The sequence below is a fragment of the Sciurus carolinensis genome, chromosome 16 (assembly GCF_902686445.1).
Source record: "Sciurus carolinensis chromosome 16, mSciCar1.2, whole genome shotgun sequence".
NCBI classification, from domain to species: Eukaryota; Metazoa; Chordata; class Mammalia; order Rodentia; family Sciuridae; genus Sciurus; species Sciurus carolinensis.
The window spans coordinates 32,585,345-32,602,670 of NC_062228.1; the positions used below are offsets into that span (position 1 = coordinate 32,585,345).

Here is a 17,326-nt window from a genome sequence, read left to right on the forward strand (position 1 = left end):
AGGATTTAGAGCCTGGATGTCTTTGGGGGCCATTAGCAGCTGACCACACACACCGAGCTCTTTCCCTTGACAGACTGTACACAGTTCCTTTCCTGTAACTGGAAAGCCTTCTCTCCCCACCACTGATAGCATGGCCAGCCCCTTCTCACTCTTGGGGATATAGTATACCCAGCACATCCTCTGAGGACCTACCTTAGACCAACCCCTCAATGGTTTGAAGAAGGTTCCCTCTATCTGACGCCTTTATTTATTTCTATCTTAGCCATCTTTCCTTTGCTGTGACAAAATAACTATGATAAAAGGAGGAAAGGTCACTTGACCCTGTTTCTTTGGGCCTTGGTGGCACTTGGTACATCAAGGCAGGGAGCACATGTCAGAGGAGGTTGATCATGTCAGGAAGGTTAGGAATTCAGAAAGAGGAAGGGGCCTGGATCCCAGTATCCCCTTCAAAGGCACGACATCCCCAGTGACCTAACTGCCTTCCACTAGACCCTCTGACGTAAAGGTTCCGCCCTCTCCTATTAGCACTGTAGACCCCACTAGACTGGCAACCCAGCCTTTAATAGCCGGGCCTTCGGTGGACATTTCTTATCCCAAACTACAATTTCCTTCCAAGTACTTATTGCAGTGGACCTTGTTTTTATAAATTTTTCAAGGTATCTAATTTCTTCCTGCCTTTCCCTCTACCCTCACCTAAGTGTCTGGCGGACAAGGAGCTTGTCTGTTTTGTTTATCCACTGATTGTCCCAGCACGACTGGTTAATAAGACCTCGCTGAATGGACTCAGGAAAGATGACTTTACATCTAATATGGCGCTGCGCACATGGGCTGCCGTGTTCACACCTCAGAGAGAACAGATCCATCTCCACCTCCCTCCTGACCCTCCACACCAGAGAGGACAGGCCAGCCAAAGCAGCACAGCATTTCCTCATTACTGAATGAAGAGCCCAGGGAGATGGTGCACATTTAGGAGGCCTGACACACTTGAACCTTTCAGGGAGTCAGAACTCCACTGTGACCAGCCGCCACCTGAGCCCATGCTCATTAAATGTAGCTAAGAATTCTTTCAGCAGGGCCCGCAGGAGAGGCCACCAGCAGAGGACAGCAGCCTGCAAATCTACCACGTTTGTCCTGGTAAAGACTCCTGCAGCCACTTAAAGAGAGTCAAGGAAGGCCCTAGGGACTTTTCACATTTGCTCCAGCCTCTCAGTCCGGGCCCTGCAAGGCTTAGGCACAGCTTAGAACTTCACACTGAGTTAGAGTCTCTAAGCTGAAGCCAAATGTGTTTTGATTGCCGGGCTATTTCTAAGAATTGCTTCTGCCTTAAGCAACACATTATCTTGTTGAAAACATCACTTTCCCCCATTTGAGAAGAACATTGTGCTTTAAAATTTGACAAGTTTTAAGAATATTTAAAAATATTTGGTCACAACGAAGATGGCATTGGTAACTCAACAGTTTTCTCCTCTGTGATTATTTACAGCAGAGAGTTCGTGGTCGTGTTTGCTACAGAAGTATCAACTTGGGAGAATAAAACAAAGTAGTTTACAAATATTAACCAGTTTTTACACATAATAATGTTTACATAATAATATATGTGCAGCACCTGACAGTTTACAGAGGCTTCAATGTGCATCATTTTGAAAATTCTAGAAAGAACAACCAAGCACATTGGCATACACCTGTAATCTAAGCTACTAGGGAGGCTGAGACAGAAGGATCATGTGTGAGGCCAGCCTCAGCATCTTAGTGGGAACCTGTCTCAAAATTTGAAAACAAAAAAAACATATTTCAAGGCATGGGGTGTGGCTCAGTGCTATAGTGCCTCTGGGTGAGTTCAGTTCCCAGTACAAAAAATGAGAAAGAAGGGCCTGGTTTTGCCCCCTGTAAACTTCCAATCCATAACTATAAATCCTAAAGCATTCTGCACAAATAAAATGGAACCATCTCTTATGGATATATTTCAAAAGTCTGTTGTCAGAGTTCAGTTCACAGGCATCAACCAGAAGCCTACTGGGGCCGTTTGAAATTCTGGCCCAGATTAATTTTTTAAAGCGGCATTTGGATGGGGAGCTATTTCCAAAAGCTTAACTGAAGTGTAATTGATTTCACTGGAAATAAAAGTGCACGTGGATCCAAGCTGGAGCATGGTCCTATTTTTCTTGCAAGTCTAGAATATCTTAGGGAACAAAAGACTGTCTCGTGTCTCCCTCTAGCACCATCTCAGGCATCAGGCAGGTGGGCAGAGTAGGGTGTGGCCCACCCCATCCTGGGGCTGGGGAGCTCTCTGGGTCTCAGAGTGGAGGAAGCAGAGAGGGAGGGACCTGGGTGGATGGACCATGAGTCGGAACATGGCAGAAAGCTGCTTCCTGCATACACCTCCTCCATTTTGTGAGAGGAACAGGAGCCTGACTTTCGGATGGGTCCAGAACCAGCAGGCACTCAGTAGGCAGGGCCCACTGGCCCCCTGGTGGATTAGCTGGGACCGGGTCCAGAAGGTGAGGGAGGGGCTGCCCCTCTCGTCCGTCCCAGGGATTGAGTCGGTGGCAGAAGTAGGCTGGGAGAAGTCCATTCCGAAGGGCGCGGAGGTGCCTTCCTCCAGCAGAATAAAGGTGGCTTGTGGTGCTCTCTGAAAACAAACCCGTCCCTGCGCAGAGCCACAGTGGGCTGCTGCCAGATGCAATCCGGCTTCCAGGGTCCAAACCCACAGCTTCCTCATAAACACTCTGAAAGGAATATCAGCCTGGAAACGTCAAAGCAAGAGTCTGGTGTCCCTGTGGCTGAGCTTCTCGATTTCCTCTGGGGAGAAAGTGTTGCCTCGGAGCCTGAGAGGGATAAAGGGAAGAAAGGTTTCATGGAGCACAAAACCAGGGCACGGCTTCCAAAGGGAAGCTGCCACTTTGGCCATCCATGCCTGGGAGGGGCGACCCTGGGCCCAGCTGCAGCGCTCGCTCGTGGGAGGGAAGTTGGTGCTGGTTTTACCCCCGTCACCCAGGGCGGCTCATGAATCATCCTGCATGATGAACAAGGCTCCGTGACACTGCAGAAAGTCCACAGTCCTGAGCCTGGCCGGCGGCAGACTACCCCAGGCTGGCCGTTCTTTTTAAGGCAACAACCGAATCTGTCAAGAATGCCATGATCAAACCCTGATACTTCCCAAGTTCCATGATCAGGCGGCGAGGAACATCTGAGCCCTTAAAATACCAACCTGATGCTGGCTTGCTCCCTGGACACAGAATGTGACATTTCTGAGGACCATGCAACGGTTTAAAAAAAAAAAAAAAAAAAAAAACACCCTCAAGCCCAGGACCCGATGACCTTGCTGGCTATGGGGTTCCATAATTATATGGAAAGCAAAACCACTCCAGCCCAGGATAAACTTTCACAAACAGATTTGTGTTTAATTTCATCTCTTGATATCCACATTTGCTGCCGCTTTGATGTACTTTTGGCCGAAGGGACAGAGTCTATATTAAAACAGGAGTCAGAGTTTACAGGAAGAGGCGGGTAATATACAGGACCCAAGAGGGATTCTTGCTCTTAGAGAGCAGGCCTGGGGTCTGCAGCCAGCACAGTGTGACTGACCACCTTTCCCTCCTGCAGTCAAGGGCATTGAGATGGAACCCCAGGCTCGCTGGCTCTTTCAAGAAAATCCTGAAATATAGATTTTCATTACAGATCTCTTACTTTTCAAAATATCAGTATCTATCCCAGTGCCTGAAACACAGTAACATTTGCTCATAATGTGCAAGAGCGGGGTAGCACTTTCCACTTATTGTCTGAGTGAGAAACAGATCCCTGGAAACAAGGAGGATAAATCTCTGAAGTCGTGACTTGATGCTTTTTCCAAATGCATGAAGGACTGTGGTTTTAAGTTACAGAGCTGTGGATACACTGAGCCACAGCCTCCACCTGTGTAACCTCCAGGATCCAGAACTGCAGAGGGTGGCATATGACATCTTTGACCTGCAAAGTTGGATGTTATGCTCACAAGAGCAGGAACAGAGTTGTTTTCTCTTATTTTCATTCTTCAACCACACTCCCGTTCCCACCCTGTTACTGAGCCTTTTGAGTAAATACTCCTGCTTTTAAAATGAAAAAATCAATCTCCACTTAGAGACACAAAGACTTCCTTTCCAGCCAGAGATCCAGTTCCATCACATGCAGAATGACACAGAGCATCAGAGTCAGAAGGGATTTTGGACACTCTGCTGTTCCTCTCTCCCCTTAACCCACTTTACAGATAGGAAAACTGAGGCTCAGAGAAACAGGTTTGCCCAGGGTCCTTACCAGACTTCCAGGATGGTGTCATTCCTTTGGAGGGCCTGAAGGAGGGCCTCTGCACCCAGGTAGGTGATGCCATTGTTAGACAGCCTGGAGAAGATGGGATGGTGAGCTTCAAAGATGCTCCGTTTTCCTCTTGAGTCTGTCCACTTATAGGAGACTCTGAGAGCTAGCCAGCCGACCTGAGCCCACCTGTCCGCCCGGAACACCCCTCTCCTAGCTGGCATTCCCAGTCCTCCCTTAGAGGGTGCTATTGCATAATGGCTAAGTTCCTACATTTCAGTACCAGGAACCCAGGGACTTCCAGGGTTCAAATCCAACCAAGGTGCTCTATCACTGAACTATACTCACAGCCCTTTTTTGGGGGTGGGGGTGGGGTACCAGGGATTGAACTCAGGGGCACTCAACCACTGAGCCACATCCCCAGCCCTATTTTGTATTTTATTTGGAGACCAGGTGAATTGCTTAGCACCTCACTAAGTTGCTGAGGCTGGCTTTGAACTCATGATCCTCCTGCCTCAGCCTCCTGAGCCACTGGGATTACAGATGTGGGCCACTGTGCCTGGCAACCCCAGCCCTTTTTATTTTTAATTTAAAGACAGGGCCTTGCTAAGTTGCTTAGGGCCTCACTAGGTTGCTTCAAGGTGACCTTGAACTTGGAATCCTCCTTCCTCAGCCTCCAGAGTCACTGGATTTACAGGCATGTGCCACCACACCCAGCACCATCTCCTTTTTGGTCTCAAGCAAATTTGCCCCAACTTTCTCATCTATAAAATGGGCCTAAAGGGGTAACCACCACATCCAATTGAACAAAGAATGGCATATCTAAAGCATGTGGCATGGTGCCTAACTGATAGAAAATCAACAACTAATGTTTTCATTTGGGGAGGATTCGGGACACCCAGGATCACAGGTTAAAGATAAAAGGAAGCTGGAGATGGGCTATGACCCAGGAGGGCAGGGGAAGAGCTCTGCTCTTACATTTAAAGCTTTGCCTTCTGCACAGCCGACCCTACGGCAAAGCTAAGCTTCTACTACAAGCCAGCCCATTATTATATCAATGAATGTTCCCAGCCCCGTGAGCAAGGTCCAATGGCTATCCCCATTCATACTGGAGGCAACCCAGGCACCCATCCAAGGAGAAACAGCTGGCAGTGGGGGAGTTGGGGTACGAACCCAGGCTGGCTGGCTGCAGAGCCTGGACTCTAACCAACGCTTGGCAGAGAATATACAAGAAAAAGAAAGATGTGGGCATCTTTCTCTCTTTCTCTCTCCCTCCTTAAGGATACATCAGCAACCCAGTTTTTACGGGGAAACAGTGGAGGATGATATAGTTCAGGATGCTGAATAATAAGGCTGGTGACAAGGTAGCATGGGACAAGCACCCCTGCACCTTGCCTGGCATCTGTTGGGGGTGAAGTGGGATAAGCCTGGGAGAGTGAGGGAGAATGCATTTGCCACATCCACACCTGGTCAACAATGCACCAGGTATTGCCAAAGGCCCGCTGTATGCAAAGCTGGCATCCGGCACAGGCTTCGCCCAGGCCTCCCGGCCCACTTGTTGAGTGGAAGTGTTTTTCCCAAACATTGGCAACGTCCTAGCCCCTGCAAAGTAGCACAACACGCCTTGCCAGAGTGGATGGCGGTCTGGCAGCAGAGTTGATGCTCATCCAGAGGCAGCCATCCACCTGTCTCTGAAGACAAGTGTGTTTCCTGGGCCGCATTTACCAGGGAAGACACCACCTTCCTCCAGCAAAATCAGCCATCGATGGTGTCCTGAGGTCCCCGTGCAGTGGGACCTTCGGCACCAGCTGCAGACACCACTGACACAAGCCTGTGGGTGTTAAATGACCAGGAGAGCAGGAAGCGTAAACGCCAGCACCTGGCCTGCAGGACAGTCAGAGAAACCACTGGCATTGTGCATCCAAAAAGCAGCAGTGGCCCCTGGAGGTTGGCAACCTGCCATCTAAGCTCCCTCGGCTCTCACTTCCAATCTGAGGGCTGCTTGCTGGGAAGACCTGACGCTCTCTGCCCGCTCACTCCCACTGTCCCTGGCCCCTGGGTGCAGCCCCTGCTGCTGTCTGGCCCTCCAGCTCCAAGACCTGGCAGGACCACAAGGTCCTGCCGTTGGCCCAATCCTGGCTGCCTTCATCTCCCACCTGGGAGACTGCAGACGTCTTGCCTGGTCTTTTGGCTCCATCAGACCCTTTTCCTATGCTTTACCCGCAAAGTGGCAATGATGATCCTGTTGTGTTGTAAATCAGATGACACGAGGACCCTGACTGAAACACTCCCAAGTCCTCCCAAAGCCCTTAGGGTGAAACTCTAAATCCTTTGGTGGCTCTGGGGTCCTTCCACCTCAGCCGCCTAGGAATCCTTCTGTTCTCAGAGCCACCAAGTCTGCCTCTGCCCAGGTCTTCCCACGTGCAGTTTCATGCCCTCCTGCCCCCAGGATGCACTTTCCTGAGACCTCAGCATGGCAGGCGCCTTATTGTGGTTCAGGTTTCAGTTCAGATGCCACCTTCTCCGAGAGGCCTTGCCCAAACAGCAGCAACCCAACCCTCTCCCTGTCCCTCTTGAATCAGAAATGACCTTGTTTGTTTGCTGGTTCAGTATCTGTTTCCCTCATTAGAATTTAAGAGGTGTTGGAGTGGGGGCTGCTCTGTCCTATTACCACTCTCCCCTCGATGCCCCACGCAAGAGAAATACTTGCATGACCACATACGTGGAGCATTGTGAGCATAAATGAATGTGTGCACAGGTGTCAAATGACCAGGAGAGCAGGATGCGTAAACGCCAGCACCTGGGCCTGCAGGACACAACAGAGAAACCACTGGCATTGCGCATCCAAAAAGCAGCAGTGGCCCCTGGAGGTTGGCAACCTGCCATCTAAGCTCCCTCGGCTCTCATTTCCAATCTGAGGGCTGCTTGCTGGGAAGACCTGACGCTCTGTGCCTGAGACCGTTCTCCTGACCCCGGGAGTACACTCAGCCATGAGGATAAGCTGCAGGTGCTAGAGAATTAACATTCCCACAAGCAAGCACACCTATCATGGTTCAGATGTGAGGTGTCCCCCCAAAAGCTTCTATTAATGCAGGGATAGTCAGAGGTTACATGATTGGACTGTGACGCTGAACCCATTGGTCGATCCTGGTTTTGAATGGGCTGGGTGGTAGCTGTAGGCAGGTAGGGTGTGGCTGAGGAGGTGGTGGCTGGGGGATGTGCCCTGGAAGGGTGCATCTTCCCTTGATCCTTTCCCGCCCCTTCTGCTTCCTGATTGAGCAGAGGGTCTTCCTCCTCTGGACCCTTTTCCCACGATGTGCTGGCTCACCTTGGGCCCAGGGCAATGGCACTGGCTGGCTGTGAACTGAGTCCTCTGAAACTGTGAGCCCCAAATAAACTTTCATCCCCTAAGTTGTTCTAGCCAGGCATTTTGGTCATGGCAAAAGCTGACTAAGGCAATGCCTTGCCACGTGAAGGACAGGTAATTGGTGGATAAATGCCCCCACTCCCTCATCCACTGGTTGGGAGGTAACCAGGTGTGTTCTACAGGGACTCCGGGAGGGCCTCAGAAGCACAGAGCTCCGGTTTTCTTGCTAAGCACACTTTATGGGTTTCCATCCATCCCTGCCTCACTCCACTGCTCTCCCACCAAGCTTGCAGGCACCATGTCCCAGGTAAACAAGTGGCACTGGGATCCTTATCTACCCAGACCAGTGCATCCCAGCTCCTGCTTACAGGGTCCTTACTTCAGGACTTTCAAACTCGAATTTCTCTTCAGTCCTTCGGCAAGAAAACACACACCTTCATCCAGGAGATGGTTCTCCTCCAGGCTGGCAAGAAAAAGAGAAAATCCCATTGATAGGATAGCATTTATTTTGGAACATGAGGTCAGTAAAGATTAATCCGCATGCCCTGTCCCCATCATTTAGAAAATCCAACATCTGAAAATGTAAACCTACAAATAAAAGTAAGAACAGATAAAGTAGGGTTGAGGATTCTCGATTCCAGGGACATCTTTGCAAGAGAATTCACTCCAGGACTCTTCTGTATAATAAACTCCTTCCTGCCCCAGCTGTCCCATATCCATGGAAACCTCATTTCATTTTGGGCAGTCATAATCTTGGTGGTGGAAAAAAATATTTCCCACTCTCTACTTCAGCCAAGGTTGGCTAAGTGACAAACACATGGCACCAATACATAGAGGAAGTTGACAGTTGGGGCTTCCAGAAATGCTTTTTAAAGGCAAGAATCATAACTGGCCTGTGCTTTTCAGGTGTACAGACTAAGTCCTAGAATACAGAAGTAATTGCTGCAGGTGGAGCAGCTGTCTTGTGATGATGAGGCAACCGACCATGAGGATAAAGCCACAGGCTAAGGATGATGGAAAAGATAAAGAAGGAGACAGAGTCAAGGCCTCTGCTACCTTTAGTAGCCACCATAACAAAATTGCTTACCTCCAGACTACTTATACTTGAAAAATAAATCCCTTACTGGTATAATCCTTATAGATGGATTTTTGTTGTTACTTGCAGCCTAATGCAGCGTTAAGTTAAACTAAATCTGGCCTGAGGTTGCCTCCATATTTTGAGTTCCTATGTAGCTAACTGCAACCTAACTTAGTATGTAAACAAGCTGCAACCCATATTCTTGTAACAAATAGTGGAATCTCGGCCAATCACCGCAGCTAAGCTTCAGCCAATCACAGGCTGCTAACTCATTACACTGTGCCCAACTAAGACAGACCCAGAGCAGTGACCAATCAGGTTGTTTCTGTATGTCCCTTCCTTTCCCTGTCTGTAAATCCTGTGTGCCCACATGGCTAGATGGAACTCTCTGAACCTCTTCTGGTTCTAAGTGCTGCCCAGTTCATGAACCCATCTCTGCCCAAATTAATTCTGCTAAACTGAATTTGTCTTAAGTTCTTTTTTTTTCTTTTAACAATAATCATAATGGATACATTCACAAGAAATGATAAGGGGCAAAATCCAATGAGGATACGATCAATGGTACTTTAGCAGAGCTAGTAAGCCCTACCAATAGCCACGACCCAGCTACAATATCATTTTATGGCAATACTTATATGTTTCAGTGCTTCTCTGCTTCTTGGAAAAATTGAACATTAAGCATTTTATCTCCCTGATATAATTGGGAACTACAAAGATGTCCCTGGAACTGAACAATATCTACAGGATGGAAAACTCAAGGAGTCTGCTTTAGGTCAACGGCGTAAGCACAATTCATGGTTCATCTTTCCACTACCCCAAATTCCATTCACCTTCCAAGGTGACCCCTGATTCTAATCCTTAGGGTTCTTAGGAACTCAGATTCACTTTGAAATAACAAAATTTCATTATTAGTAGCATTCACAGTATGAGTAGCAGTTGTAGTGATAGAAGCAGCTGCGACCACAGTAGAAGTAATAACTTTACTGCTGCTATCATTTAACATCCATGGTGTGCTTACCCATACGACAGGCACTATATTAAGCTCTCACAGGCACTACCTAACTTAATTTTTATATACATCTTTTTATAGTTGGAAACATTCTTATCCTCATTTTACAGGTGAGAAACCTAAGTTTCAGAGACTATTATTTAACTTGCTAAGTTTATAGCTTCCTTGATGCCAGAGTCTGTGCTCTTACCCATTTTGCTGTGTGAAGGCAGTAAACAAATCAGTAAACTAGCAAAAAGTATTAAATAAAATAAATCAGGATCTATACATTAGACTCTAAGCTTCATACCACTCAGTAATGTAAAAAGACAAAATCAATCAATCACTCAGTCATCCACCCTATGTCTTATCCACACAGCTGCTCTTCGGATGAGACCAGGCAATTGAGAAAGGCTGTTATCTGCCTCCCCAGAGCAGAGAATCCCCCAAACTCACCAGAGCTCTTCTAGTGCCACATTCTTTTCCAACATCAGTGCTAAGGCTTGGGCACCCACACAGCCAATGTTGTTTCCCACCAGGCTAGAAAACAGTCATGAAACAGAAAAGTATCAGAGCAGTGACAGATCTCAGCAATAAGCTAACCTGTGAAGGGCAAAATGTATGGCACACATAGCTCCACTGGCCTGGTGTGCTCCATTTCAGACATTGCTAATTGATCACAGTACTCTTTAAGCCCGGGAGCAGCCTTAGAATCCTTTCTCACAAGGGGCACTGGACAGTGGATTGTAATTTGTCTTTAAGATACAATATGATGATTTGTCCCAAGATCTTAAATTTTCAGATGGAGAAATAGCTGCTTGAGAGGAGAAGAGTCATCTCCAGAGTCACCCAGGAATCCTCAAGTGTCCCAAACCCCAAACCAATGGTATTTCTTCCTCCAGGACTACCTAATACAGGGGAATGGATTCAAAACGGGCCTGAGCTCCTTCCTCTTGACCTGACTCTGCCTATGACAAATGTAAGGCAGACCTTGCGGCTTACCTGAGCCACTTCAAGCTCCGGTGATCATCCAAGGCTCCAGCCAGGGCCTGGGCACCCTCGTCACCCACCTTGTTGCCCCAGAACCTGAAAAGACCAATGGAGTCAACAGACAGTGTTAGTGGGTCCTGCTTTGGATTTAGACCCGTGCTAAAGTTCTCCTGCTCTCTGCAGCCCCAGCCAGAGGGACAAGGCCACCCAATCCCAGAGACGTCTCACTGGGACACATTGGTCCCAGAAGAGTGGATCTGCTGCCATCTTTTTGGTGGGATGGCCCAACTTCCCTCAGACTTTGGGGGCTTCAAATCAGACTTAAGATACAATAGAGGCCCAAACATCCCATACCTTCAGGGATGGGGAACTCACCTTCGACCGCTGTTCACAGAGTTGTAACACTTTTCCTGACCTTGAGATCAGATTTGCTTCCTGGTAGCTGCCACCCACATCTGTAACTACCTTGAAGGACCACCCAGGACAAGTCTAACTCTCTTCCTGCAAGTCAGCTCCTTATCTCTTGCTCTTCTTAGCACCCCAATTCCTTCATGATGCCCAAATCCTTCCCCTTCTGGGTCATCCTCTCTGACCCACTGTAGTTTGTTTTTGACTCTGTTGCGACCCTTGCAGCCTGAACGAGGTGCGGGTTTCTGGAGCAACACGGTCCTAATCCTGCCTCCAGGTGAACTCGTGGGCAACTGCCTGCTTGAAACACCTTGTCCCTAAGGTTATTCCCTCTTCCTGTTGTCTCAGAACCTAAAACCCTGGTTCTTGTCTAATGGACAACAATTCACATGGAGCAGAAGAGGGGCCGCCTGGGACACGTGGGTGTCACCCTGGAGGGACAGATGTTCTGCCCAGCAAGCAGGGGAAGCCGCACTCCGGAGCCCTGTCGGTGTGACTCCTCTCACAGCCAGTGGCTGATTCCCCTCCCCTTCCTGGCAGGCACCATGGCCCTACTGCCAGGGAAAGTGCTGAAGAACCTAGGCAGCACCCTCCCATCCTGGTCTACTATCCTTCCCGCGTCCTTTCTAGGTCAGGGGTCCTCACGCTGGATGCACATCCCCTGGGTACCTTCACTGCATTAGTCCGGGGTGGGGTCCAGACCACAGTGTTCTTCAGAAGCACAAAGTGGTTCCAGGATACAGTCAAAGCACAGCCCTAAGCACCCCAAGGACCAGAGGGCTTCCTGTCTCAGGTTCAGGGCACGACCGTCCCCCAACCCTGACATCCTGAACTTCCTGCTTATCAGATGAAGCAAGTGCACCGGTGGCTGAGGGCCACCCACTCACTCCCCAGTTTGCCCTTCCGCCAGGGAAGCCAAGCCTGCCTCTGGGACCTTACAGCTGGTGCTTTTCACCTGCTGCACATTCTTGAAAGCCCCCAAACTCCTCTGTGCAGGTCCAGCTCTCCCAGAGTCCGACCTACCCCAGGAACTGCAGGGAGGCATTGCTTCGGAGGCCCTGAGCCAGCACCTGGGCTCCCACTGCAGTGATGTGATTATTCCCGAGCCTGGAAGGGAAGACAGGAGGCTGAGAGCGCAGCAGAGGGCAGAGGACGAAGCTCAAAGGGCCAGGGCCAGGGAGCTGGCAGGACAGCTGTGAAGACCTCGCCAGGGTGCTGCAGCCACCTGCTGTTCTGTTGCTCGCTCGATGGCTCCCACAACTTCAACTTTGCTGTCCCCAGCAAAGGGAGAGCTGAGAAGGTACTATTTTGTAAAGCAGTGTGACAGGTCTGGGCAGGAGCCATAGCAGGCAGCTGTCCTGGGAAGTAGTTTTGTCAAGGGATGAGGACCCTGTCACACCTTTCCCGGTTGGTCTCGGTCACTCCAGCATGACCCCTGCTGACTTGCAGGGACCACTTTGCCACAGGTAGCATTTACCTGTTCTGCAAGACTCAGGTGGCTGGAAAGAGGAAGGATCTCAACGAACCTTCTGGGCACATTCACTGCCAACCCCAAAAGGGACACGGGGGAGCCTCAGGGCAGGGGGGGATCCCAGCAAGAAAGCCCCCAGGTGAAGCCAAATCCAGATATCTCCAAGAGTTTCAGAAAAATCCCCCAAGCTCTCACACACAACCCAGCACTTTCTGGAATAATCAGAATATATTCTCATCTTTTCAAAGAACTTTAAGACATTCTGGTTCAACAATCTTACAGGGCAGGCATTATTAGCCCTTTTAAGAAGGGGTGCAGCACCATGAGCCTGCACCTCCCAGACCTCCAACCTCAGCTCTCTGCAGGCAACTAAGGCTCCAGAATTCGTGCCCATGACCTCTGCCCCAAGGCTTCCCACAGGAGGCTCCCTCCCAAGGACTGACAGACAGGCGACACCCTGGCCACTCCCCAACCCCGTGGATTTGGCTTGAGGGCACTCTGATGGCCTTGCTGAACTCTCTCAGAGTTACATTGAAGTACAAGGTTCATGGGGGTCAGACCCATCCCTGTAGTCTCCCTAGCTCCCTCCTTGTTTCTCCTTGTAGGCATTTTCCCCAGTAAATTGGCTGGCCATACGGTTCCTTCTCGGAGGACTAACATAAGACTTGCAAGCTGTGAGCTTACATAACTTGCCCACGATCTTTCAGTCACTGAGCTTACTATACAAAGCACTCACTGTTCTGCATCAGTTCTTCATGTATAATAACTCGCTTAACCACAACAACCCCAGAGATGGCTATAATTATTATCCTCATTTTATAGAAAGGGAAATGGAGGCACAGAGACACTGGGCTGACCCAAGGTCACACAGCTAATGAGGATTCAAATTCCAAGGGTTCCGAGAGTCAAATCATGGGCAGCTCAGCTCTAGAGCCCCTGGTTTCAAGTACTATGATATATTGACCAGAAACCCCGGTCTTCAATTGTGGGTACAGCACCCCAGTGCTACCCACAACCCTCCCTGGGCAGATGAGCCAGGTCAGCCTGGAGGAGTAGTTGGTAAAAGCAGAACAATCTTTTGTGCAAAATGGCACCTGTGGCCTTGGCCTCAGCAGCTGAGACTGAGCTACATAGCCAAATTTTAAAATGGTAGCTTCCCTCCCCAAGCCCAGTTCAGCAAGTGGAAATAACAGATTCTTTCCACAAAGCATATCTTCACATTGTCTTCCTTTACAGCCTCACAAAGGACAGGAGGCAAGATGATCCAAAAGCTGGGGGCGGGGGCACGGCTAAACTGGCGTCTGGCAGGAGAGAGACTCTAGTTGAAACCAGGAGGTTCTGCAGCAGCACACGGCAGAGCTCCTGTGAAGTACAGACCTTGCTGCTCCAAGTGGTGACAAGACCTTCCGGGACAGGCAATGGCTGCCATAGCACTGGGGGCAGAGATCCCTATGCCTCCCCCGCAGGATGCCCTCAATGTACATCAGGGAACCTGGTAACCCCAAAGACCCTGTGAAAAGAGCCTAGAAACTCTTCTTTGCCCTGAGGGTTGAAGGTCAAAAGGACAGGTACCCCTCAGCAGAGCTGGCCAGAGGAGGTCAAGGCAGTGGAGAAACCCAGCTCACAATGAGACACTGCCCTGGACTCAGGAGGTCATGAGCCCACTGTGGGCCAGGCCAGGTGGACACCAGGCCACACTGAAAGTTAGCCTCCAGGGGACAGGAAAACCCAGGGCTTACCTCAACGCCAAGAAGTTCTGCTTGCACGCAAGAAGCTTGGCCAGGGAGTGCGCACAGCCGTCGGTCAATTTGTTGTTGAACAAGCTATTATGTTCCAGGAGAGAGGAGACGTGGATGTAAGGCCTGTGGCCCTCCAACCCAAGGCTGCCCATTGTCTCCTGGCAGGACTCACTGCACCTGCCAGTCATGCAACGCCCCGCCCCCAGCCCATCACACAGCATGATCTGGAGGGAGACTGGGGGAGAGGAGGCCCCATGTCCACAGCCCAGCCCAACTTACGCTAGCTTCTGCAGCTGCTCACAGTGAAGAGCATGCTCAGTGAGCTTGCCGAGGCCACGGTCTGAGATATTGTTATCTCGCAAACTGAAAGAGATGGAATAAATTAATTGAAAACTGGAGCTAACAGAGGAAGAAAATGTACAAAACCCCAAAAGAGAGTCTTACTCATATCCACAAAGTGCCAGCATCTGTGCTTCTGGAAACTACCACAAAGACAGAGCACCCCAGAAGCATGGAGACCCCCAGCATCCCTGGCCAGGTAGCTGACGATGGTGGGGATGGCCGAGGAGTGGGGATTCAGAGTCCCTACCAAAGAACACTGGAATCCTCGAACTAATGCAGGTCTAACTTCAGGCCCAGTTTCCATTTTTGCAAAAGGACAATGATCACCTCAGTGGCCTCAATGAAGGGTCCCAGTGGAAATAAGCTGAACTATACCAGATGGGCAACCCCTTGGGGCAGTGATGGTCACCACCTCCTAGTGAGCAGACGGTACACCAGATGGGTGAGACGGGCCCAAACTAGTGCATGACAGGCTGTAGATAGTGAAGCCTCCCTGAGCTGTCCTTTACCCAAAACACTGCTCCTGAAGGGCACACCCTGCCAAGCAAGCCCCCTCCAGCTCGCCTGACCACGATGTCATCTGGAAGCTTCCCTAATACAGATTCTTGGGCATCCAGTCTGGAGTGGGCCTTCTCTATGTGTGGGGTGGGGCCTAGGGATCTATATATTTTAACAACTGTGCACATGATTATTTATTTGTCTTCAGACAAACTTGCATGACCCCAACTCAACAGTTATTAGCTCAGGCACTAGAGTCCCTCATCTGGACATTCTGATGCCGACCAGTCACTTACTAGCTATTTCTCGGTGCTTTATCTACAAGAAGGAAATGATTGTATGACCACCCTCACCAGGCTGAGCACATACAGCCCGGTGAGCCCCTGCCACCAGTACAAGTCACCTGTAACCAGGAGTGCTAGCATATATGGAACATACTGTGTGCCTGTCCTGGGCACTTCCCAACAGTAACTTTGTCCTCACAACAAGTCCTTGAAGCAGTCACTATTCTGATCTCATTAGGAAGAAACTGAGGCACAGACATGTGAAGTGACTTTGCTGAGGTTACACAGCACCTAAAGGGCTTGAGCCTAAGCAGTCTGGCTCCAAACCCCAACCCTAACCACAACACTGGAGGGGCCTCCTTGTGACCTTCAATGGGTTTTCTAAAGAAGTGGTTTTTAGATTGCAGGTTGTGTGACCCATTAGTGTGTCACAGAACCAATTTTGAAGGGCCTAAGCAGCACTTTTAAAACCAAAATCGAACAGACGAAGAGAGCAGAGTGTCCGAGAGCTAAGACGGCAAAGTCATCTCACGAAGCTTTGGTTTCAGTTCTACATGAGGGCGTCTGCTCACCACTTGCTCGCTTGCTCTCACTGTGGGTTAAGTCAAGAAACTTTGAAACCCATCACCCTAGAGCCGGAGAGAGCCAGGGTGTAAAGAACCCTGTATAGGGCACTTGATGTACAGGGTTTCCTAGAGGCTGAGGGTTTCAGTTGGCATGGAAAGATCTCGAGTGGGAGATGCAACCTGGCATTGTGGGAGAGGAACCTGGCCTGTATCTCTTTCTCTTTCTCTCTCTCTCTCTCTCTCTCTCTCTCTCACACACACACACACACACACGAAATGCCCATGAAGCAACCTCATGGGTGTGTAGGATAAAGAACAACGGAACTCAGTTGAAGGCTTCAGCTGTTGGTTAGCTTCCTGTTTCTATAACGCAATATCTGAGATAACTAACATATAAAGAGAAAGGGGTTATTCTGATACACAGTTTGGAGTTCCAGTCCACGGTCAACTGGCTCCCATTGCTTTGGGATCTGTGGTGAGGTCATACACCATGATAGAAGTGTGTGACAGAGCCAAGATTCTTACATCACAAGTCAGGGAGCAAAGAAGAAGAAAAGGAGTCCAGGGTCCCACAGTCCCTTTCAAGGGGATGCTTTCAAAACCCCAAAGACTTCCTACAAGGCCCACTTCTTAAAGGTTCCACCGTCTCCCAATAGTGCTACTCTGGGGACTAAGCTTTTCACACATGGACCTTTGGGGGACACTTATCCAAACCATGACAGCTGCTGATGGAAACTCAGGCTGATGCCTACAGACCAGTAGTTCGCAGTGTGAGACCAGCTGAAGCAGAATCATCAGCAATGTTCATGAAAGCTACAGATCCCGAGGCCACCACCCCAACCTATTGAATGGGAATACGGGGGGCGGGCCCCGAAACCTGTACTTCAGCTCGCAACTTTGCTCACTGCAGTCTGAGCACCAGGTGTTGGAACCAAGCCAGCCTCGCCCTTCTCCAAAAACAGAGACAGACCTTCAGCTCCCCACATGGGAACATCCTAATCAGTGAGAGAAGACCCACTGAAGAACTCTAGGGTGGGACTGTCTAGGAGGATCATCCTGGCCTCCTGGGATTCAAGAACCCCTGTGAGAACCTGGTAAAAACTAGAGGCCCACTCTCCAGGAACAAGCACCGTTCATAGCTCAGCAGACAGACGGGCCTCCCCATTCTGCAGCCAAAAGACCATGCCCCTTCCCTCCCAAGGAAGAGGAATATGGAGCCGTTTACTTGACCCCATGCACTCCCCGCTTCTCTCCTGGCCTCTCGGTCCTGAGAGGCTGACATCTGTGAACATCATCGGATCTGCCTCT

General features: G+C 49.8%; 1 protein-coding gene across 7 annotated transcripts in view; it reads right to left on the reverse strand.

Annotated features, from left to right (window-relative positions):
- Positions 1–1,045: 1,045 nt before the first annotated feature.
- The window catches only part of Nod2 (nucleotide binding oligomerization domain containing 2), a 42,637-nt gene continuing 26,356 nt past the window's right edge, over positions 1,046–17,326 (reverse strand). For 4 of the 7 annotated variants that reach the window (XM_047528626.1, XM_047528627.1, XM_047528625.1 and 1 more), the window contains 8 exons: positions 14,608–14,691; positions 14,329–14,412; positions 12,142–12,225; positions 10,723–10,806; positions 10,177–10,260; positions 8,034–8,117; positions 4,291–4,374; positions 3,425–3,966 (listed from right to left, as the gene is read on the reverse strand). In XM_047528626.1, coding sequence (XP_047384582.1) covers positions 3,876–3,966; positions 4,291–4,374; positions 8,034–8,117; positions 10,177–10,260; positions 10,723–10,806; positions 12,142–12,225; positions 14,329–14,412; positions 14,608–14,691 — 679 coding nt within the window. In that variant the 3' untranslated portion in view covers positions 3,425–3,875. Of the gene's footprint in view, positions 2,826–3,424; positions 3,967–4,290; positions 4,375–8,022; positions 8,118–10,176; positions 10,261–10,722; positions 10,807–12,141; positions 12,226–14,328; positions 14,413–14,607; positions 14,692–17,326 lie in introns of those variants that run through there. The other 3 variants (XM_047528624.1, XR_007105421.1, XR_007105422.1) reach the window with 3 other exon arrangements.